The sequence below is a fragment of the Sarcophilus harrisii genome, chromosome 1 (genome assembly GCF_902635505.1).
Source record: "Sarcophilus harrisii chromosome 1, mSarHar1.11, whole genome shotgun sequence".
NCBI lineage: Eukaryota > Metazoa > Chordata > Mammalia > Dasyuromorphia > Dasyuridae > Sarcophilus > Sarcophilus harrisii.
Window position 1 is genome coordinate 23,663,540 of NC_045426.1, and position 25,263 is coordinate 23,688,802.

The window sequence follows — 25,263 nt, forward strand, 5'->3', positions numbered from 1 at the left end:
GATGACTTATAAGGAATCTAAGCCCTATTATTCAATCTATCCACCAAGTATTATCAATGGCTTCCTATGTATCTATCACTGTGTTAAGGATAATATGACTCTTGTGTGTGTGTGTGTGTGTGTGTGTGTGTGTGTGTATGTGTGTGTGTATGTTTGTGAATAATGTGTAAATTCCTTACAAGCCCCAGATTCCAAAGGTAATCAATAATGTTTTCCTTTCTTGATCATCCTTGTTGTTGATGTTGAGTTGTTTTAGTTGTATCCAGTTTTCCATGACCCCATTTGGGATTTTCCTGGCAAATAATGGTGTGATTTGCCATTTTCTTCTCTAGAAAGTGGAGAAATAATTCTTATTTCATTTTACAGATAAGGGAAATTGTGGAGTGACTTTCTGGGGTTATACAACTAGGTAGTACCTGAAGTCCTATTTGAATTCAGGTCCTCCAGATGCGAGGCCAGGTGCTCTGTGCACTATGGCGCCACCCAGATACCTTGCTCATCTTCAGGTTCATAGGTTTGTAGATGAAAGGGACCCTCTTGCTGGTTAGTGGTAGGGAATTGCCCAGTGGCACCTGAATCCTAAATTCAGTGTTTGAATCTCCTGGGGATTTGCCTGTTTATTACAGCTTGGGAGATAGCATGAAACAGTGGATAGATTCCCTAGTCTTTTCGACCTTGGCTCAGGTGCCATCTCCTACAAGAAGGCTTCCTTGTCTCCCAAGTTTTTATGTCTTCATTTTGCATTTAATTTGCTTTAACTTATCTCTAAACATATCTTCCATTAGAATTAAATATCAGTGCTGGTACTTCCCAAGCTCCTAGTAAATGCTCCTTGGATTGAATAGACGACTGGCTCAGAATCAGGAAGCCCTGGATTCAAGGTCATATCTCAGATTCCCAAATCCCTCTCTAAGACTGTAAGTTGCAGACAATTCAACAGAAAGCGGTTTCACACCGATAATTCTCTGCACTACTGAAATCACAAATAAATAAATTTTCAAAGGAACCATGTTGGAAGTCTTTTCCTATCCCTCTTATCTCGAATACCTTCCCTCTATTGATTTTTCCAGTTTATCCTGCAGATAGTTTGTTAGTACATTGCCATTTGTGTATTATCTCCTCCATTAGATTCTGTGAGCTCCCTGAAAACAGGGACTGTTTTTGCCTTTCTTTGAGCTTAGCTCAGAGAATAATTGTTTATGGATTGAATGATTGAAATCAGTCCATTTTCCTGGGAACGTCCCCTCCCTTCTTCAGTGGACCAACCTCAGCCTGCTAAGAAATCCAGAAAAAGACTCCAAACTTTATCCTTAGGACATCTGAATAGTTATTTATTGAGAAGCCACAGTTTGCCACACTTTTCAACTGTAGGCTTTGTATAAGGCCAAAAGCAAGATAGATTCACTACTTTACATAGAAAGGAAAAGCTTCTGGAGGGGACCCCAGGTCATGCAGTGACTGGTCAAAATGGAATGTACATGACATATAAAAAACATCGTGAACCAAAATAATTTAAACTATGGTTACATTCTACTGAAATAAATATCCATTATCTTATTATAAACACATTGCATAATCTAGGATTGTAATTTAAATTTCATCTCTTTTTTACATTTATGATTATTGAAACTTTAAAAAGCAAAATGTAACACTCGATAGGGCATAGGTCAATAGTATGTGATTGCTTGGGCCTGGGCTTGGAGGCTATCTCCTCTTAACTGGACTTAACCTGTGTTGGACACTGGAATGGCTGATCCATTGGTATATATCATTTTTTTGACTAACTGTATGGTTACATGAAAATACATAATTTCACAAGGACCCAAGAGAGTTGAGCTTAAATTCTGGGGCCAATGGAAGAGCACAAAAATTCAGTTATTGGAGCCTCATTTTTCTTTTTTTGTTTAAAAAAAACCAAAGCATTTTTATTAATGTCTTCATTTATGCAGTTGAGATCCACACAAAGAGAAATAATGAAAAATACCTGAGCCATTCCTCTTTACCACAATTTACCATCAATGTGAAAACAGGATGCTAAGGTAGCATTGTTTAACTCTGCTTATGATAGGAACATACTGAGCAGTTGGTCTGTGGATTCTCCATGAACTGTTTTTAAACAATGGTGCTCCATATTGCTTTGAATTTACAGTTACGAACCCAGGGAACCAATGAATCAAATGGAGGTGCTAATCTCGGTACCACACAGCTATTGGCAAACTTCTCATGGGCATTTAGAGTGGACGGAAAATTCCCCTAATGTGGCTATAACTGAATAAGAGACTAGGGGCATGCATTGATTACAAGGCTATGTCTTGGGGGGCCTCTAGGTCGGGGAGCATGTTTTAATCGTCTTCTTCGTCTTCCTCATCACTGTCCTTCATCGTGATCCCCTGAAGACCCCCGCCCTCGCTCACTGAGGCCGTGGCTTCTTCCACGGTAAGTCGGTTTCGGATCGTGTCGTAGGTTTTGCTGTTTAAGGTAGAGTCCAGTACTCCTTGCAATCGGAAGTCCCTATAGGTTTTCTAAGGAGGGAAAAGATGCAATGAGAAGAGAGACCAAAGGTCTGAGAGAAGGGGAAAAAAGCAAGCAAATTTTATGGTGTGAGAGAACCGTCAGGCAGCTCATGATGCATTTTATTTATTTTAAAAGCCATGATATGGGAGTTATGTGCATTAGAAATTAAATTAGAAATTACAATTCATTCCATTATAAGGAAGGAGGAATTATAACAGGACACCCTGCATCAGATGTTATAGTCTCTGAAGTGTCCCTTTATTCAAAGCCACCAAAAGAAATGCCCTCCCATAACTCCTTTCCCATGATCCTCTTGGACTGAGACCTCATTTTTCCTCCTATATTAGTACCACTAAATGCTGAGAGCTAGATTTAGGGGGCTAGAAAGCTGAAGTGAGGGACCTGTGATCTTTTGTGATTTTTTTCTTGGGTGCATCCTGCTTTTTGGTATTTCAACTGTTCTTAGCTGCAGCTATCCAAGCACAGTCTCGTTCACATGACAGACATATGTATGTTGGTATAGGGAACGGATCGCAGGCAGTGAAAGTTATGGCGAGGATGAGGCACTAATGTCTCATCAATATGTTGTATGAACATGACTCATTTTTAATCTTCTTTCTACAGAACTTGAGAATTAATTCTATCTATTTTATTTGGTACTTCCTGTATGGATTCAGGGTGCTGGTGATAGTGGGGGATGGTGGGATTTTGACTATTTTTCTTTAGAACAATGGATTTCGGTGTTATTTGGTAATAAAAATTATTGGGGATGACCTAGAAGAGCTTTAAGTCATAGAAAAAGCATTGGATTACATGGTTCAAGATCCCTTCTATCTCTTGAGATTTTACTGTAAAAGAATCTTTCAGTTTCAGGTTATTTGAAGCCTCACAGAAATTGTTTCTCTTAAAAATCCTATGATATTATTGGAAACAATTTTACTTATAATGATTTCACGAAAAAAATTTTTTTTAAAAGCACTTTTACTTCCATTAAATTATTATCTTATTGATAGATATTTTTCTATAACCATTGCCTTTAATCATTAAACTGTGAACTCTGTGAGAATGTTTTTTGCCTCTTTGAACCCCAGATCTTCATGAATTAGCTGCCACATAGTAGGTGATTACAAAATGTTATTAACTGACTAGCAAGCACATCATAAATGGCAATGTTTTATCACTGAAGTGAGATGGTTGGATTGAATGACCTATAAGATTTTTTCCAACTCTAAATCTAGGCTCCTATGAATTATGGTCAATTCAAAGCTTCTTCCTGAAGAATGGAGGGAGTTTGCTGAAATTATCTATCCACAATTCCAGAACCTCCAGATATTTTGGGAAAGAAAGGTCAAATTAGTGGCAGGGATTATGTAAACCAAATAGCTGGCAGGTGGACAGCATTTTTATTTTCTTCATTATTTTGATGTCCTTTCAGTGGTCTTTAGGTTGTGGTGGGAGAAAAGGAATGGTAGTGCCCTATTCTAGGTCAATCTCAGGGCTCTAGGCAAAGACTCAGCTCTGCTGTTAAGGCAGAAGAACCTATGTTTGCCATGGAGCTTACTATGGTGAATTTATTCCTTGGGCAAATTCTAATGAAGGGATCTCTTAAGTACTTTAGATGGCAGTTGAATTAGATGTGCTCTTAAGAGTCCTCCCCTGTTTACAATTACATGACATTTCCTGCTTTGGTCTGTGATTCTTTAAGTCCAACCTTACCTTACCTTACCAAATACTCCACTGATGTGGGGACATCCCTCCAGGGAGGGACAATTCACTGAGAAGAGGGTATGAGGTTTCAAATTGGACTTCATCAAATCTAGTAGAATTAGGATATTGAACATGCTCTTATAATCTGAAGCTTGGGCAGATCACCAAAGTTCCTTGTACCCGAGTCTGCTCATCAGCAATGTGAGGGGTTTGCATCGGGTGGTCTCCGAGGACATTTTTGTCTCTAGATCTGTGGCCCATGCTATGCTCACTATAGAAAACTTTGAAAATTTCAAGGTTTCTGATACAGCAACTCTGGAAAATGCAGCAATGGAGCAGCTTGTGTGGGTGTGCATGAATGTATCCATGAACAGACATACATATAGATACACTTAATGAAAAGCACCTTTTCTTTTAATGCTCACAAAATTAAGATAAGACAGAAAGGTGTCCCATTAGGTTATTTATAACCACCAGCCAGACAAGGGAAAATAGCCAATAGATATTGCTATCCCCTCCCCACCCAGTTAGCAGCAGTCACAAATTTGAAAATTAGACTGGATCAATATGTTGAGCTGCGATATTTCTTTTAACAGCTGTCATGCACCTCTTTGTAGGATTTCATTTTGGAATTTAGAATCTTTAGAAAGACAAGCCTTTTTGAGAGCAAATTAAACTAGATATTAATAATATTCTTTAATTATCTCAAAATAAACTGGAATTAGTTTTTAAGTTTTTACTAGGGTTAAAGAGACCCTTAAAATGTTCTCCTCAGGGGGAAAAAACAAACAAATCCGTCCCAAAAGAAAAATAGAAATACATCTTTATCCTTTTAAAATTAGAAATTCAGTTAGATTTTACTCTCAAAATATTTTAAAAAGTGGTATATTGGATTTATTCATTTTTTGAACTGGCTTTTTAAAAATTGTTGCATATGAATGTTTTTAAACACGACACTGCAAATCTTCAAACGGAAACTGAAATGATCAAAAATGTATTTACCCCCTTCTGCGAGCTTATTATTTCATGTAAACCACTGTGATTTCACACTGAAATAATTATCATTAGTCCAAGGAGCACACACATATGAACAGGAAAAAAAAAAAAAGCTACTTTGAGGGTATGTGATCTCACCTTTGTGATCCCTTAGAGTTGATTGTATACACCCATTGTAAAAGAAACTCCTTCAATTAACTATCAGGGCACCCTTGATTTACATTCTCATAGTAATCACAAGCACATATTTAAAAATAGCTGCCCGGCAATATTTTCATGAAATCAAGGGTGGAAGATTTTATTTAATTAAACTGTAAGTGGGATTGGTTAATCAGTAGGATTCATATGCGGGTACAATCACCCCTCCTTTTTTTTTTTTTTTTTTTGAAATTATCAGCAGACCTTAGTCTTTGTCGAACTCTTGCCTGATAAATCCACAGGGTCTTTGTCCAATCATTGCAAAGATCAGAACTCAAATTTCATCTTTTTTTTTCTTTCAAATATAATGAATCCACCACTTAGATAAAATTTTTAAAAAGGATTTTCTTGTATCATTATTATTAAGATGATTAATTTTAGGATCATCTCCTATATTTTGTTCTTTTCTTTTCTCCAAATACTATTCTTTTGGAAAAGAAGCTGCAGCTATCTGATGAAACATGTGAGCATTAGCTATTGCAAAAAAAAGCAGGTTGCTTTTTTTTTTCTTTTTTGGTTTAATCTTTTACCTTTACCATCCTAATAAGTGTTTTCAGTTGATAAATATGAAGCTGCAAATCCATCCGATCTGTCAACCAGGTGCAAATCACGTTCATGGAACTGTTGTACCATTGCTGGAAAAAAGAGACAAAAGTTCTCCAGCAAGCAAGTCATAAAGAGGTTTAGGTTCACGAAACTACAAAGTTCAGTGATTAAAATGATCAGTGGAGATTTTCTTTTTGAGAGAGCATGGCAGACGTACATTTAACAGAAATCATCAAATCCCTTCCTGTTGTAAAAAAAAAAAAAGCCCCAATTTATGTACTAATGTGCCAACGTGAAACATAGACTCCTCTATCCATGACCACTTTAATTTCACAGCGTGGACAAGACCACTGTTCTCTTGATTCACCCTTAGCTGGGCTTTAAAGTGACTTCTTTTTCTTATTCTTTTTCTGGAATTGATAATGCACACCATTGCTAATGCCATTTGTCCTGATTCCCAAATGCAGGCAATGACTCTTAACTCTGATAGAACTAAACATAGTCACTTCCCACTTACCTTAAGGAAACTTCAAACCTCATCTGTGGAACTGGGACTCAGCCTGCGAGGGCCTCGAGGAGCCTGGATTAGGTAAGATGTCTTAGAGTGTTGGGGGCTTCCAGGCGCTAATACAATAAGTGTGGTTTATCTTTAGGACCCAAACGCACGCATGCAGCAGCTTATGTGACCTTGCCTGGACTGTGCAATCTGTTTTAATCTTAACACAAAAAATTATGAAAGATGAAAAAAGCAAATACAAATGAGCTCATTTCAAGCTGTTGAAATCATACTTCCCCCTTAAGGGGGTTAAATTTTGCTTCTTGCCTGTGAAAAATGCTTGAAGCTATGTCACTGCAGACTGCCACCCCTGCAGAGAAGGAAGTCTCTGGCGCGGTATAATTTTGTACTACTGCTCATATATTCATAAATCTCACTCGGAGACATATGAACAGTGTTATAAAGTGTCAGGGTAAAAAAAAAAAGCCTTCATCTTTTCTACTTCACCAGGTTTCATTGCGTTGTACTGTAATTTACAAAAATGTGTATTCGCCACTAAAATTTACAAATAAAAATGGAAGGCGTCGCGGACAAAGAATGTTAGGGTGCATCTCTGCGGCTGTATGTGGAGGAGATGCAGAAAGAATGGGCAGGGAATTTGTACCAAGCATTCTCACGCACACACACACATCACACACCAGTGGGGATTCAAAAAGCATAAATAAAAACATGTTTCTTATGATAACTCCACCCTTTCTCACCTAAAGATCATCCAAAATCAGTTTATGCCTAACGCTCACAGTTTTCCCAATCCTTATTTCAGACTTAATTTAAAAAAAAAATTAATCTTGAATTTTTCTTACAAGGTGAAACTTGGCAGTTTCACCTTGCAAGAAATGAGGCTTGTCTCTGTCAGCGTGGTTTTTTTTTTTTTTAAAGCATTTTCACCCCCCAAGTCATATTTGAAATCCATCATTTTTTTTTTTTTTTCTTTCCTTTTGGCTCCTTCTTGTCCCAGCCAATTGCCGGTTCCCTCGGAACTCAGCATAGAAAAGAACTCATACTACTGTGCTCGAGGCAGCCGTGTGTCCTGACAGCCAAATCCTGCTCTTTTAAAGATTATGCAGTTGACATTCAAAATTTCCGGGGGGGCACCTTGCCCTTCGGCAGCAGGGATCACTGGGATCTTTGCTTTTGGTTTGGATCTGAGTCGGGAGAATCCATTCTAAAATGGCTGGGTTTCTTACCACTCGTAAAGACTTCTCAAAAGACAGAAGGGGGAGTTTGCTGGAGTCTAGTCCCCATCGGATTCTAGGACGCTTGGATAAGAAAGTCGCTTTGGAAGTCTAGAGCTAAGGGACATCTTCCCTTCACAGCGCCTGGGGTGTTTGGGTCCCGGAGGTTGAAATTGCCCTGAGGAGGATGCGGCCTCCAATTCCACCCCTACTGGCCTCGCCTGTCAAGTCTGATGTCCCTCAGACTCTCTCCGAATGGGCCTACGAATGGGATTCTGGATGCACAAGCAGACATGGTTGAGCAGTCCAAGTTTGTGTAAATTTCCCAATCTGGAGAGGGATGTTCTAGAGAGCACGGTGTTACCCATTAAGGGCCTCGGGATCTGACGCCCTGCCACGCCAGGTCCCGGAGCCCGTTGGCCGGCCCGGATGCTTGGCCGTGTCTCCCCCACGGGCACCCTTCTCCTTCCCAGGGGTGTTGCATCCCGAGGCGTGTGGCACGCCTCCGAGGGAAGCGAAGGAGGCATGCGGCTCGCTGGCTTCTAGACAGTGGCATTTTGCTTTGGCTGGGAGAATAGACAAGCCATGCACCTCAGCCAAGAAGCCTGGTGTGAATGTCTTTTCTCTTCACGGAGAGACATGCCACCAAAAAAAAAAAAAAAAAATCTGCAAAGTCCCCCCTCCCATTTTGTGTAAGCCGTGCTCATTCTGTTTCATTTCTCTTCCACATGGAGTTTGGAGAGTAAAAAAAAAAATGCATCCTACTATCGACGTGGTAATATGCCACCCAAGTGGCCACTTGGACGTCTAGGGCTCAGTGCAGAAGAGTGTTTACCAGCCATCCCCCCTCTCCAGATGCTGTCATCCACAGGATGTCCACGCCTCTTTGTACCTGCCCTGCCTTCTCTTTGAGGAGGTGTCAAGTTCCCATCCAAAGGAGTCCCAAGTTCCCATCCAAAGAGGGCGCAAATTCCTATCCAAAGAGATCCCAAATTCCCATCCAAAGAGGTCTCAAGTTCCTATCCAAAGAGGTCTCAAGTTCCTATCCAAAGAGATCTCTTCCAGACCTAGATGTTTCTTAAGCTCAAAAGATGACCCGGAAGGTACTTTGGGATGCCATACAATTAAAACATTGACTTATGGGATATGGTGTTTACATCCCAGTAGTTTGGGATTCTGAAAGGTGAGAGATGCTGCTTTCTCATCCTGACCTTGGATGATGTGTTACAACTTTTGTTCATCAAATAGTTTTTAACCCTTTGGGAGTATCATTTCTTCCCTGTTTAGTTTTCTGTTGCTTTGATTTCAGAAGTCCTCATGGAACGGATGCCTTATGACTTTTCATGAGTGGAAGTTAATAAAAATATCAGGCTTTCTCCTTTTGTTTTTGTATTTCTCCAGCTCTGCCTTTTGGGGGAGCTTAAAGTAGAATGTAAGCTTTTTGAAGGTAGGAACCGTTTTTGTTACTACTGTCATTCTATCTTTCAAACCCTCGTATCTACCACAGGACTTTGTAGACACCATCTGTCTACAGATGGTGCTTAAAGAATGGAATTTAAGAATATCTCAAAGTAAATGGAGTCAGTTGGCTCAGTGCATTTTTAAAAAATCCAATAATCAGTCACTAAGTCAGCCAACAGTTGGTACTGAGCCTATAGCGATAAGTACAAAGAGTTTAGAGCTGGGGATACAACTAACAGTTACTACACAAGAGAGTCCCCGCAGCAGAATGTGAAGATAGAGAGTAGGATGAATATTTTTATTTTCAGGTAAAATTAAAATATTAACCCTGATCACAATCTTAATTTTGTTAGTTGATGTACTTGGTCTTTTTAATATTAATAAATGCCTGCTGGATTGGAATACCAGAATAACAATGAAATAATATTCATTATTTTGGGGACAGTAAGATGGCTAAGTGAATATGCTGAAGCTAAAGACAGGAAGACCTGAGCTCAAATCCTGCCACATACTTACTTAAATATGTGTTTTTAGTCCACTCACTTAGCCGCCTCCATATCTGTGAAATGGGCATAATCATAGCACCTACCTCACAGGGTTGTTGTGAAGATCAAGTGAGTTAATTCAAGTAAAGTGCTTTGCAAATGTTAAAGCACCATAAAAATGCAGGTTATTCTTATGGTTTAGATGAACACTTCACTATTACTTTCATTAATATTTCTATATTTGGTGTTCCCAATCATCTCAAGATAAAAAAAATAACAATGTAGATAGAAATCATTATTCAGTCTATCTAATACTTAGTGATTCCACAAACCATAACTGTCCATGAGATTTTCTTGGCAAAGATACTTAGAGTGGTTCGCCATTTCCTTCTTTAGTAGCTTAAGGCAAGCCATTTTAAGTGACTGGCTTGGTCAGGCAGCTAGTAAATGCTTGAGGCTGGATTTGAACTCAGCTATTTTTGACTTCAGACCTAGTACTCTATATGCTGAGACATCTAACTGTCTCCTCTGGATAATAATAGTAACCATCAAAATTATAGGAACAGAATTTGAATAATAACAATAATTATTATATTAATACTTAAAGAATACCTTAAAGTTTGCCAGCTGCTTTAATGTAGACATGATTTCTCCTCTCCCCCCATTTTATGGATCAAGAATGAGGCTTGCAGTGTGTATAAGATGTGACTTTCTTGCGGTTCCCCAATATAGCTGAGACCTTGTGATGCCAAGCTAGGTCTTTTCTGTACCTCACTCCAGGACCCTTAAGCTTAATTGAAATGCTTTCATTTCACAGACACAGCTTTCTCTAAATTCTCAAGCCTTGGAAGGATGAGTTAATAGCTTATTATAAGTATTTGATAGGGAGAAAGAGTGAAAGTATCATGTAATAGATAGAGACCCAAATTTGGAGGCAGAGAGATTTGAGTTCAAGTTCTGACTCTTCTACTTCCTAGCTGAGGGACTTTATGCAAGAACTTTGAGGTCCAAGAGCTAGGATCCTCGGAGCTTTTCTCTGATGCATACTGGATGTGTCCTTCATTTAGCCTCTTGATGTTCCAGGCATTCCAGTCTAGGACTACAGAGAGGTCCTGACTTGAATTGGTGGAAGGATTTCCCATACCAGAAGTTTCCCTACTCTGATGAAACAATGAATTACTCAATAAGCACCACACGGACCAAAAAAAAGAGAAATAAGAAATAAAATGCTAATTAACATTTACAAAGCACCTACTATATGCCCTGCGCTAAACACTTCACAACAACCCTGGGAGTTGAATGCTATTATTATCTGCATTTTACAGATAAGAAAACTGAGGCAAACAGGGGTGAAATGATTTGCCAGTGCTCGCACAACTAGTGTGTATCTCAGACAAGATTTGAACTCAGGTTTTTCTGCTGCCAGATCAGGCTATGCTATGGCTGCCCCTAAGGAACAGTGAGTATTAAATCTCAAAAATCTTCATAATTATAAAGTACAAACTTTTAACAGAATAGGAAAGAAAATAATGTAGTAGTTTTGGAGAGTCTAATTTTGCCTATTCCTGGAACGATACTCTTTCCTACTGGCAACAGTTCTGAGAGCAAGTATCCTTTATCACTAAAGAGCATAGTTGAGCTGAGGAGTATTTGTTACAATGTCTTCACTAGTCTTTTAAATGTAGAAATAAGAATAGCATCAGAGGAAGAAAGCCTCTGACCTCAAAGATATTGTATCCCAAGCTCCATGAAGAACGAGTGAAGGCGTTTGGATGTGCAACACTGAGCATCTCTGAGACATCCCTTTACAACTATTGACTTGGATCTTTAAATGGCTATGGAGAGTCAGAGAATGAAGTCTGCTACATTCGATCAGAGCTACAGATTTGTCTTTAAGCCTTGGGAGTTTGACCCAAGCACCGAGTGGTTCAGATTTCTCCTAGAAGCCATCTTGTTCTCTCCCTCCCTCCTAGCGGAGGAGATTCCACACTGAAGACAAGGTGAGAAGCGTACAATTTCCTGAGGAAAAGAAGGTAACACTATTTTCTCTGGGAGTAGATTGAGTTTCGTATCCAAATAAGTGTCACATCACTTTTTCTTTGGTTTAATCAGTTCAATTGCAAAGTTGCCTGCTGCTGGGTAGTCATCATATACCATTAAGCCATATTTAACCTAGACAATACAGTTTCTGGGCTAAATATCTCGAGCCCTTTATCAGCTTATTTTAAAATGACTCCTGGATTCACTGTGACTATTAGGGCTTTGTATAAAGCAGGCACTTAATAAATGGTGATTGAATGATTGAGTGATTTGTCATGCAGATGCTATAAGACTCACTGTATCAGAAGTGTAGTGACAACCCCGAGAGGGAGGGCACATTATTATTGTTGATACATGGATATTGGTTTGACAAAGTGAAAAGAGTGACAGCTTAGGAGTCAGGAAGACCTGACTTAGAAAATCGTGTCTCTGATATCTCTGTTAACTGTTTGATTTTGGGCGTCACAACTTGTGGGGCCCCCAGTTTCCTATACAACAAGGGAATTAGACTAGATCATAGTCTAATATATTTCATCAGTTTCATAACTGAATGTGAGAGTCACAAAATGATGATTTGTTATCAGTAAATGTTTGATTTGTATACTGTATACACCTATATAGCCAAGATTGAGTCAAAATTTCTTGGACATAAAGGAGTCATGAGGAGAAAAAGTTTAAGAAAACCTAGCTTAGAAGAACTCTGAGGTCCTTCCTACTTTTACAATCAAGAGCATTGAATTGGAATTGAGAATCCCACCTCTGATGCTTCTTAGCTATGTCATCATGGGCGAGTTCCTCTCTTTCTCTGCATTACAACTTCTTTAACTGAAAGTAGAGATAGCAATGTCTTCTGCCCCAAAAGATTGATATTGAGGTTTAAATGAGAAAATATCTGTAGACTGCTTTGCAAAACTTTAAGTGCTATTCAAATGACAGCTATGGTGAGGATGAGGATGATGATTCTAGAGAAGAATTCCATTATAATGAATTAAAGATGATTGTGATATATTTTTAACTCCAACAATGATCATGGCCCTAAACAAGACAATGGAATAGAGTAAAAATTTCATCATAGAATCTCACACAGCATCATAGGTATGCAGTTGGAAGGAATTGTAGAGATCATTCAAGCTCAAGTAAATGGAGAAATGAATACCCAGAGTTCATAGGAGCATAGGTTTAGAGCAGGAAGGGATCTGAGGGACTATTTAGTCCAAACTCCCCATTTTACAGGTAAGGAAACCAAGAAATTAAACAATTTGCCCAAGATCAAATAAGAACTATTGGGAGTAGTTGGGAAGAGTTGGGATCTGAACCCAGACCCTTTTATTTCTGATCCAGCATTCTTTCTACTGTAGTGAAAAATAGTAGTCCTCAATTTAGTCCAAGACATATTTGTGGCGAAGGGATTCTAAGTTAGCTATTAGAAATAATGATGGTAGAGACTGAGAACAAAGGGCTTGTCAATCAATAATCCTATTGTTCCAGTCTAGTTCTAGATGCAAATATCCTTCCTTAGAGGATGCTCTCTTATGTTTCCTCTTACTCTAATTTAAGCTCTTTGAGGGCAGACATTGTCTTGCTCTTCTATTTTTATTCCTAGCATTTAGAAGTGTTTAGGACATGGTAAGTACTATGCTATTTCATTCATTTAAAATTCTTACAGAAAATCTTCTAGAATTTTAAAGATGGAAAATCTTCTTGCCTTGGATTTTAATTCTTTCAAACACTTTTGGTCTATACTTCCCAGCCCATCACTTTGTGGAAGTGCTTTGAAAGCACTTGAAAAACATAAATGTAATGATTCTTTCTATTTCAAGAAAATGAAGATCGCTTAAATTTTGTTCTTCAGCCATGGGGTATTTCACTGCCTATAACTGAAATTTATTTTAGCATCCCAAATGGTTACACATGAGATTGTATCTACATGCTCAATTCAACTTGCTTTTCCCCCTTTTAATTTTTCAAATCAAACAAGAAGTAAATCCTGAATCAGATTGAGCTTTTTTCCCTATGAATCTATCTATCTATCTATCTATCCACTCACTTACTCATCTACCCATCCAACCACCTGGCTATCTATCTATGTATCTTTCTATCTATCTATCTATCTATCTATCATCTATTTATCTATCCATCCATCCATGTTTGTATCCATGCATCCATCCATCTAGCCATCTATCTATCTATCTACCTTTCTATCTATCCATCTGCCTATCTATCATCTATTTATCTATCCATCCATCCATGTTTGTATCCATGCATCCATCCATCTAGCCATCTATCTATCTATCTACCTTTCTATCTATCCATCTGCCTATCTATCATTTATTTATACATATTTTTGGGGAAGGGACAGGATAATTACCAAAAACCAGAAGAGGCAATTTAATTGAATTCAATCCATCTTAAGGGTAATTAAAAAAAATAGCAACATAGTGAATTTTGCAGAGTTGAGTATTTTAGCCAAAGAGCTTGGAGGAAGACATCAAAAGAGAGTTCTGTAGGTAAAGATTGTGAGAGTCTTCCTATGGTATATAAAGACAGCAATAAAATAAAATAAAAAGACAGCAATAGTGGTTCTGACTCTCTACCTTGGTAAGCTCAGAGGGCCAACCAGAAAGAAATTCCTCATAGAGCTTGAGTTGTTGAATAAGACAGTGAAACACTGCTGGCATGAAGAAAGGGGAAAGACAATAATCATAATAACACTGTAACTACAGCTGCCTGACCAGGCCCTTGGTTTTACTTTTCAATGACCCAGAATGGTTATTTATTCCACCCCCTCCTTCTCTTCTGGCTCTTCTAAGCCTACTTGAATTGCTAAACTGGAATACTATAATGAAATCTTTTATTTTTTTGGACTTTCAAGAGATATATTTCTTTCTTATGACTTGAGTAATTTAAGAGCATGTGAAAGCCTTAATCCAGAGAGAAAGTACACTAGGCTTGTCTTTGCAGCTTTGAAAGCAGTTTTAGCTTTCTTAAATCTAAGCCATGAATGTGAGTTCTTGTTGAATAGAAACTGTGAGGGACTTGGTCAAATAACAATAATCAAAATTATCTAGGGGCACAGTCATCCTGACCACAAGTCCTGTGTCCTGTTCTCTCTTTCAGAGGGGAAACACGGCTTCATATGTAACTTCACTGCCACCCTCCAGGCAAAAGGCCAAGGTGTTGATTCCCCCAATGGGGCAATTTATGCAGGCCTCTTATTGTGGATGGGATTCTTTAGGGAATAGAATCCATCTTCTGAAGATGACTAGTCTTTGTTTTGTTTTTACAAATGGAGACAGTGGCAGAAAGTGCTTCCCTTTGCCAAAGGCACCAATCTTTCAGAATACTTTCCATTAGTAGAGCTGTTCTGGGGAATGATTATATCCCAGGCATAAGAGAAGCCACTAGTTCTTCTGGGAGGCTCCACCTGAGACCCCAAAGCTTGAAATCTCCCTTCTTGTCCCCAGCCAGAGAATCCGATGAAATGAGCTTTGAGATCTCTAGGCAGGGTGGATTTTTTTCCTTTCATTTTTGGCTTCTTCAGTTATTGGTGGGCACACCCTTAAATAACCTGAGTCTGCCTCTTAAAAGGGCCAATTTAATTTGGCCAAATAGAATGCCAAGGGATAAGTTTGACTTTGGGTTACCTCTTAACTTTTTGTTTTTTATGGATCCCACTGGAGGTGGTGAAACCTAAGTATCCCTTCTCAGATTTTTTTTTTAATAATCAAAGGAAATGATGATTTTTCAATCAGAGCTTAATAAAAATAAAGAGACAATTTTCTCCACCCAAGTTCCCAGAGCCTCTGAAATCTAGCCATGGAACCCCCAGGTTAAGAGGCCCTGCTCTATTATCTGACTAAGGAGCGGGCCACAGTAGCTGCAGCCCTCCCAAATTGTGAGTTTCAATTGTTAAGCTCCCTTTCATCTGGCAGTCCTTATTGTAAAGAAGAAAAAACCTCCAGGAAATAGAGAAGCCACATTAATGAGAGGGGAAGAAATATATTTCAAGTGGCTGCTTACTTGGAAAATTTTGACTTACTTCTTTTTAGAGGATTCTTCTCTCTCTTAAACGTCAAAGCATTTCTAGGAAATATTATTTCTATCTCTCAGGAAAGGTCCAAAGACTGTGCTACTGTACCTTTATTTCAAACAAGTAACTATCTACTCAAGAGAAATTTATGACCATCTACCAATTTTCCCAAATCCTGACGTGAAAGAGTCCAAAAATCAGGAAATGTTGATGATTTGAATTGCAAATCCATGATAGGATCCCTTCTCTTATCAGAAGACAACTTGGATTTGTAACCTGAAGTCAGGCCTATCTGTCATTGAGAAGCTCTGCCAGGGTCTCTACACGACCCTTCAGAATCCAGCAGGAGTTTGTTTGTTTCCAGACTTACTAGCTAGCTAGCACTATTTCATTTGCAAAGCACTTTACAAATATCATCCTATTTGATACCCACAACAATCCTGGGAGAAAGATTCTACTATTATCCCCATTTTGACAAATGGGGAAATTGAGATTTAAGTAAGTGACTTGTTCACATGGACAATAATTGTCTGAATCAGGATTTGAACTCAGGCTTTCCTGATTCCAGAGCCCAGTGCTCAGTCCATGATGCTACTTCACTATCTTGAAGTAGTTCCTTCTAGGAAGTGCAAGGCTATGGTCAGGGGCCCAGGGCAGCTCTACCACTGGCCTGGAAACAAGCCCAAGAGAAACAAGCTTCTCAGTGCTTGAGATACAGAAGGGAGAAGTCACTTCTCTGTGGGATGGGGAGGGAGGACGAAAAGAGACAGAGATAAAAAGACAAAGACAGAGAGAAAGAAAGAGAAACAGAGAGAAAGACAAAGACAGAGACAGAGATACACAGAAAGACAGATAGAGGAAGAGAGATACACACAATGACACAGAGAGAGAGAGAGAGAGAGAGAGAGAGAGAGAGACACGGAGACAGAGAATTTATCAATACTGGATGTTTTGATATTGTCAGGTCTATTTCTTTGTTCTTTGCAGACTCAAAGGCTAATCTAGACCTAGTGACCCAATCCTTGTATGAGATTGTCCATGCATAGTCCATGGTCAGCAGAATTTGAACCCAGGGCTTCTTCCTAGTTTCAAAGATTTCCCTTTAGGTAGAAATGATGTTTCTCTGAGTGGAGTGGAGGGCAGTAGAAAGAACACTGGGCCTGACTTAAAATCTGGTCAAATTCCTGGCCAAGTCACTTCTCTGTTTATCTCAGTTTCCTCATCTGTCATATGAGCTGGAAATGGCCAACCACGCCAGTACTTCTGTCAAAAACCAAAAAACCAAACCAAACCCCAAATGGGGTCACCAAGAGTTAGACATGACTGAAATGATTGAACAGCAATAGTGACAAGCTATCTTTGAGGGGGCAGAGGTACAGAGTGGCCCCACAACATTTCTTTCTGCTGTAGTAACTGCTGTGAAAGGAGGAAAAGCAAAATCATCAGCTCTTCAAAAGAAAGTCAAATGAAGAATGTTAATCTCGAGTAGTCCTTGGATGAAGTTTTTTTATGTAAGATTTTTGGGGAGTTAATCTACACCAAGAATTAGGTCACAACCTCCAGTTTGGGCTTTGGCTATGAAAAGAACAAAGAACAGATCTGATAGTAATGGCATATCGACTCTCTCGTCTCTCCTCTCCTTTACTTTTCTTTCCTTTCTTTCTCCTTTTCTCTCTCTCTCTTTGTCTTCCTCCCTCCCTTTCTCCCTCCCTTTCTTCCCTCCCTCCCTCCCTCCCTCCCTCCCTTCCTTCCTTCCTTCCTTCCTTCCTTCCTTCCTTCCTTCCTTCCTTCCTTCACAACAGTAAAAATGTATCTAAATCTCTGTACCTGAATTCAGTGAAATCCAGGGACCAAAAATAGGAACTTTTCATTAAGAATGTAATTATTCTAGAGAACGAAGAAATTCAATCAAAAAAATTTGAGAGGATGGAAGAGAAAAAGAGAAAGGAGATAGACAGATAAATACAGAGTGACAGAGACAGACAGAGACAGAGACAGAGAGACAGAGAGAATTTTTTTTTTTTTTTTTTTTGTATTTCATGACACACAACCTAGAATATTTTTCATGAAGTCCCTTTACTCTCCAAGGCCAAATGTAATGCAGTGATACTCGTTAAACTGCAGAAATCCCTCCCTTCTGCCTGTTCAGCCCCTTTCTTGCCATGAAAGTCCGCTTTTCTAAAAAGACAGCGGTTTCCCTTTCCCCAACGTTGCTCACACTACCACAGACTTATTGAGGTTTGGAATGTACACTCAGGCAGTCCTTATTGTAGGAAACAATTAAAGGGAATTAGTCTAATAATACAAGGCAGCACAGCTTTTGCCCTTCCCAGAGTAGCGACTCCTGCATGGAACAGTTCTCCTCATAAAAATCATGTATTTCTTAAATGCATTAAAATGATCTGAGCACCAAGGCTTGGCAATTAACGCGGGCCCACTGAGGAGCTCTTATTCCCCAAGCTAAGGGGGGATTAATCTCCGCATTAGCTCCAGCAAGGTCTTCCTCCAGTGAAAATACATCAGGACGAATTTGATTCGGAGGCAAATGCCCGGCACACAAGGGCTTTCACTTGAGCTTCATTTCCCTCTCCCCTTGCAGGGTGGCAAGGTGGAAGGAGGGCTCCTGCGGGGCTGTAGGTCTGGGTCCCTTTTCCTTTGGCACATCTTCAGCCTGGGAAAGTGAGGGCCCGAGTTCCTACACATGGCAGCCCACCTTTCCTCTCTAGCAGACCTGCTTACCTCTCTCTAGTGCCTGGCACATAGTCAGTACCTTATGATTATTGTTCTCATCCTTGCTAATCTTTCCTTCTCCATCCTCATCCTCCCAACTCTGAGGGACCAAGGATGGACCAAAGGCTCTAGAGTTTCCTAATCTTTAGGTCTTGTTAGGAGATGGAAGGAGGAGAAATTGGGGATGGAGGGCGCTACCTCTGACCCTGACGGCTCTGTTGCCTTGACAACCCCCCCCCAAAGTCTGCCAAAGGAACAAGCTTAATTTGCTTTCTTTTTCTTCTCTTTCTCCCGTAGCCTTCACCGAAAGCACGCAAAACGCACGCCATCCAACATAAAGTCGCCGAAATAGCAATCTTGTCTCTGAATATATAAATTGCAAAAATTGATATGAATAAATCTGCAAGTAACGCACTGATTGTGGCACTTTTTTTTTTTCCAAGCCCGCTCTGGGTTCCTCTGCTCTCGGGGAGGTGGTGTTATTACACATCCCCAAGAACATCTGCAAACTCCGGGCTCCGTTCGTTAGAACTGAATGGAGGCCTGACCTCCTGTTCCTTGCCATGAACCTGGAGTTCACACTCATATTTTGCATGTTACAGGAAGCTACAGCTCGCCCCAGGGGTGCTGCACACAGAATCTCAGAAGCCAGATGCAGCCCTGCCTCTCTAGGCACCTGAAGGAGTATTCCGTCCCCATTCAAAAGCAGGTCCCCGACCAGGGACTCCAGGTCACTCGGGCTTCTCTGAAGAGGAGGACAAAACCAGGAATGCTTCTGGGGCTGGGCTGTCAGCGGGGAAGCAGGGGGATTACAAGGAACCTGTGACTCTGCCTCTTTCTGCCTTTGCTGGTAGTTTTTTTTGTGTGTGAACAAGAGCCATACAACAGATTGAGCCTGGTATAAAGGCCTGAGACTGTGCAAAGGAACCCCACTGAGCTTCAGCTGTGCTCGCAATTAGCAATAGGCATGGGATGATTATTGTTGTGGTAGCTGATGGCAATGCAAAGTGACAAGTTTTATGGGGGAAGTTGGGAGGAGTGGGGATGGATGTGCGGCAAGTTTTTTTTCCCCTCTTTTTCTTTCTTTCTTTCTCTCTTTCCACAGCCCCCCCCTCCTAGAACCCCCTTGAAAAACCCGTCTTTTGGAGGCTGCAACCTAGTCTAGTCAAAGCTATTTTCCCTCTATCGCTCAAAAGAGCCTTACAAAATTGTTGAAAGAATATATTTTTTTCGTTCCTCTCGGCCCTTCAGAATGGGGTTTTCTAGGTCAGAGCTTCCTTATTTCCCTATTTAAGGTCCCCAAATACCCATTTGCCTCAAATTAGCAGAAAGCTTGTAGTTAAAGGCAAGAGATTAAGCATACAAAATTACTCAGCAGGTGACTGCTGGGTAGATTTGGGGGTTGAGAAGTCTTTAAAACTGACTACAAGACATTATATACTTCTGACAAAAGAACATAGCAATCCTACCTGCTTCCTCCAGCCACCGTTGTTTGTCTATTATTATGTTCTTTAATGCTCATGAGAGCAAAACTATTGGTGATACTACTCAATTACCATAGTAACTCACACCCGTGACCTCTTATTTCAGCGCTTGCTTGCCTACTTGGACCAATCCAGGCTGTTCGCATCTATTTAAAATGGTGACATGGAGTTTTCAGGAGAACCAGAATAAGGGAGGGCTCTTCTTTATTTGGGGGGGAAGGGAGGGGTGCCTTGGAACCTGAATTTATTGGGAAATGGTGAACTCAGGCCTTCAGATTAACCTTTCCAAACGAGGGTGTTCCAAAGCTCCTGGATTGGAGGACTCCCTCCGATGACATTATGGAAACCCAGGACAATGCCATGAGCTCCGGTTCACAGGAGACCAGGAGTCCTCCCGCTGCCCCGAGATCCAGGGCTGCTTTCACTGGTCCCCCGGGCTTTCTCCACTAACGTTAGGCAAGAAGAAAACCAGAGACTATTTTCTATTCATTCTTATCAATGGGACTCTGTACATAATGTAACGGGGATGGGATACTAACATTAAAGTGGAACTCTAAATGGCAGTGACTCAATGCTAACTTTCTTATTTTCACATTTTTTTTAAAGGAAGTGCTGGCTCTGCAGTAAGTTCAAATCCTCCCCTGGACACTTAGTAGTCGAACAAATTATTTAACCTCTGTGGATTTCAATATCTTCATATATAAAACGAAGGGGTTAGATTAAATTATCCTTGAGGTCTCTTTCAGCTTTAGATTTATAGTCCTTTGATATCAGTGAGAGTATAAATTTATATTATAGGAAATTATAATATGCAGCAATGCAGGTATATTGTATGTGTAAATGGATATATGCATATGTTTATATATATGTAGATGTATATCTATATGTATGTGCTTATGCATATGTGTATGTTATCTCTCCTCTTACAATGTAAGCTCCTTAAAGACTGTCTGCTTTTTCTCTGTAGCCTCAGTGGACTATCATAATGCTTGTTTTATGATGAACTGATCACCTATATGAAATCAGTTAATCTATTAAGCACATACTATATGCAACTCACTAAGTGTTGGGAACTGAGGGCAAACAGATAAAAAAATAATAATTTGTCCTCAATCCATATGACAATTCATAGAGTATATGTCACTAATTTAGGGATTTTTAGAGCTACCTAGTGATCTTATAGATAAGGAAACTGAAGCTGAGGGAAATGAAGGTCCTTGTCCAAGATCACCTAGACAGGAAATGACATAGGTACTGGGTCTTCTGGTACCAGATCCAGCTCTCTGTTCAATATGTGTATACATAGGAGAAAAAAAAGGGAACTTCTTTGACATGTAATAAGCCCACATTTGGTTTAGTTGATGACGTTCTTCATAAAATAATGAAAGCTTAGCTATTGAAGGAACCTCAGGGGGAAATCTAACCACAGCAATCTCAAGGTTTTGAGTTGGGTTGGATTTCAGTGGTTATTGATTCACATCTCCAGAATTGGGGGATCTCCAGCTCAGGGGGACTCTAGCCCAACCTTCTCATTCACAGATGATACAGAGGTTCATAAAAGTGAAGAGATTGCCCAGTCACACTAATTAATGGTAGAGTTGGGACTAAAACTCATGTCAGTGTTAGATCCTTCATGAATCCTGCCATGTCAAAGGAAGCACACTGAAAACAACCCAAACAACCCAACAAAAATGTACTGTAAATTCCCTGATTTTGCCCATTGTAAGAACAGTTGGGTCCCACTTATTCTGGAATCCCTCCACATTTTTTTTTTTTTAACCAACATCAGGGTCTAGTGAAAATGATTTACTTTTCTTATATAAGTGGAGGGACTCTCTCTTATTATCCCAAAGCCTTCTTAGACTGAAAGCAAGATCAGATTTGGGCAGCCAGTCCAGATTTGTGATTGTTGTAAACAACATGACCATTGGGATGCTGAGTTTCCAAGCACTTAAATGAGAAATCTATTAATGATCAAGAACTAAATGACCAATAGTAAATGAGTCACTGTAATAATAACACATGAGCAACACACCGAACACATTATAGCCACATTATAAAGCAAAGCAAAATACACACATGCACATTCACACCCACATATACATGCACACACAAATATATGACTTAAATATGTAATATTTATATACCTATATATATATATACACACACACAAATAATAACATAAAATAAAGATTTAAATGACTAAATACTGACTGGTATCTTTCTCCATGACAGATTCATCAGCCATGGTCTCAAGATCAAGAGAATAGTTCCATTTCTGACTGTTGTAGAACTGGACCCTCATTGCTGAAAATTTCTTTTTCTAAAGAATATTAGTAAGGAATCAAATGTAACTCAAGCCCCTCAGGACTGGGCTAGGGGTCATTCTGACCCTCATGCCAGGTCCTCGTTCTTCCTTGAGTAGATACAGCATTAGTATCAACAAGCTGATCATTAGGAACAAGGATAATTTCTGAAGCCTACTTTCCATTAGCTGTGTCAGGGATTTGGAGACAGGCTCTCTGATTCCCTAAGAAAGTAATAATAATAATAGCCAATTTTTTATATAATGAGCTTTAAGGCTTCCTTTATGTGGATTATCTCATTTAATCTTTATAACTACGCTGTGAGGTTGGTGCTATTGTTATTCCTGTTTTATGGAAGTGGAAACTGAAGTGGAGAGAGACTAAATGACTTTCCTGGGATCACATAGTTAATAATAGTCTTACTGACTGCAAGTCCAATACAGGTAATCATTATTCTACCTAAAAGAGAAAAGACCTCAGGTATATTATTTAAACTTTGACCTCTAAACAATTGATTATTTTATGCCAAGTTATAAATCACCATAATCCTTTGCAATTCAGTTACATGTAAGACTAGATTCCATTTTATGAGACATGTCAAGGGATCATAGATCCAGAGCTGGAGGAATTCTAGAGACCATCCCCTCTGCTTTCTCATTTCCTCACTCATCAAAATATAACCTCCTTAAGAGCAAGGACTGTCTCATCTTGCTCACTTGCATTTGTATTCTTAGTATGTAGTACAGTTTCTAGCACATAGTACACAGTAAATGCTTACCAAATGCTAAATCATTCATTCATTTAGATGAGAAAATTGAGTCTGGGAAAGATGGTAGGTGAAGATCCCATGGGTATAGGGTCCCCCATGGCATCTGAACCTAATTTCTCTGTTTCCAAAGTTACTCTTCCTTCCATGACACCATGGTATCTGAAGACTAAATTGGTGAACAATCTGCTTGAATTCATAGTCCTCTAAACTCATTGCAAGACCAGTACTTGTAGGAGGAAAGATTCAAGAATCTCATTCTTCTATCAGAAAATGTGCCTATCTCCTAAATATCTTCTTGGGCTCCAAAAATGGCTTTGGAATTAAACCTATTAGGTTGCAGCCAGATTTTAATGAATGATTAATAATTAAACCTATAATACATAGGTTTATAATTTTAGAAAGAGTGACAATGATAACAACTAATGTTGAGATCCAGATGAAAGGGGAAGAATGTATCATTAAATACTGAACAACTGGTGTTCACATCATTTCCCCCTCGTAGTAGGTTAGGGGCTATTTCAATTTGGTTTTTGTATCCTCACAAACTAACACAATCTGTGGTACCTTGTCAGCATTTAATAAATGCTTGAATTGAATGATTATACCTGCTCCTTTTAGAGGATCTTATGTTGAGATGAATTCCATAGTTGTAAACTTTTTTTAGCTTATAATTGTGTATGATATTTGTTCTATGTAATCCATCCATACACACATATCATATATATAATATATATAATAATTATAGCCCAAAGAATTAAAATTAAAACCAAGAAATTCCCCCTAAATTAGTGACCTTTTGTCTAGGGCTAAGATTATGATGACCTGAACTTTCAAATGTGAATATAACACTCTAAAAATTCACATAATTTCCACACAACTCAGATAAAAAAAAATACATAGAGGCCTAGAGCTCAAAGGAATTCTTTCCCTGGTAAAACCAACCAGCTATTGGCCAAACAAATGATGGTAACAGCACAAAGAACCCTACTGGGAAGTGTTGTCTAAAATCCTAAAATTGAAAGGAAACAAAACCTAACAATTGTGATCAGATTTCAGATATGTTCTTAAGGTCCTCCTTCTTCTTTTTTCTCCCTATAAACAGCCTTTATATTCTATGTCAACCAAAATGAGAAAGTTAGATTCCTTTTGGGGTGAGTTTTGGATACTGTGTGTGGGAACAGGCTTTTAAAAGCCGGGGCTATAGTTGGGAAGTTTCCAAATATCAGTCAATATGGAGGCTGCGTGTTGCTCAGAACCTAGTCAAGAAGTTGGATGCAGTGATCTGGGAACATGTTGGTTGGGTCTTTAAGAGAAGGAAAAAGGGGTCCAGTTCGGCAGAATTCTTGAATTCTGGATGGCCAATAGCAGGAAGAAAACAATCAAAATGAGGAATGGAAACCTTTAAAGGACTGTTTAAAATAATAAAATATCACATGTCCCCTAGGAGGAGATTTTGATGAACACAACATGAATTTGTTTAGTGGGAGACAGAAAAAAGAATTCGATGTCTTGGACCTATTGATTTAGCTGATGGTAAAGTGGGTAAAGTGATAGGATGAGTTAGGAAGAACTGAGTTCAAATGTTGCCTCAGACACTTAACTAGCTCTTTGAGCTTGGGCAAATTACTTAGCCTCTATTTTCCTCACTTTTCTCAGCTGTAAAATGGAGATAATAATAATACCTGCCTCCTAGGCTTACTGTGAGGATCAAACAAGATAATTATATATATATATATATATATATATATATATATATATATATATATATATACATTTAAAGCCTAAAGTATATTGCTTTCCCTTTCCACTCCAAAATAATTCAGAACTGATGTCGCTTAAGAGTTATTCTCCATATACAGTTGGGTTCTGCTGTCTGATTAATACCTCTTTCCTTTTTGCTTTAATTTCTGTGACCCCTGCTCTGCTTTTTACAATTTATTTATTATTATTATTATTTTTACTGTTCCTTTAATTTTTCTCCCCTTCCTGCAGAAATGTCGAAAAAGCCTTTTGTGAGATCACATACCCCAACCATACACTTGGGGAAGGAACCCATCTTAAACCTCATTTTACCCATCCTAGAAGTATGAATCTCTTTCATTGTCTACATACAGTTTTAGAGCAGCACCATGACAGTAAAAAGTTGCTATTTCAGAGATATTGGGAATGATTGGTACTGGGCCCAAGAGCAGAGAGTTAAATAGTAAATTAGCGATGAGTTAATATGTCCAGAATTGATCAGCCCGCCTGACGATTAAGGCCTCTG

General features: G+C 39.2%; 1 protein-coding gene across 1 annotated transcript in view; it reads right to left on the reverse strand.

Annotated features, from left to right (window-relative positions):
* Positions 1 to 1,303: 1,303 nt before the first annotated feature.
* The window catches only part of CADPS (calcium dependent secretion activator), a 535,079-nt gene continuing 511,119 nt past the window's right edge, over positions 1,304 to 25,263 (reverse strand). Inside the window, 2 exon segments of the mRNA XM_031953509.1 lie at positions 1,304 to 2,522; positions 5,946 to 6,050. Coding sequence (XP_031809369.1) covers positions 2,343 to 2,522; positions 5,946 to 6,050 — 285 coding nt within the window. The 3' untranslated portion in view covers positions 1,304 to 2,342.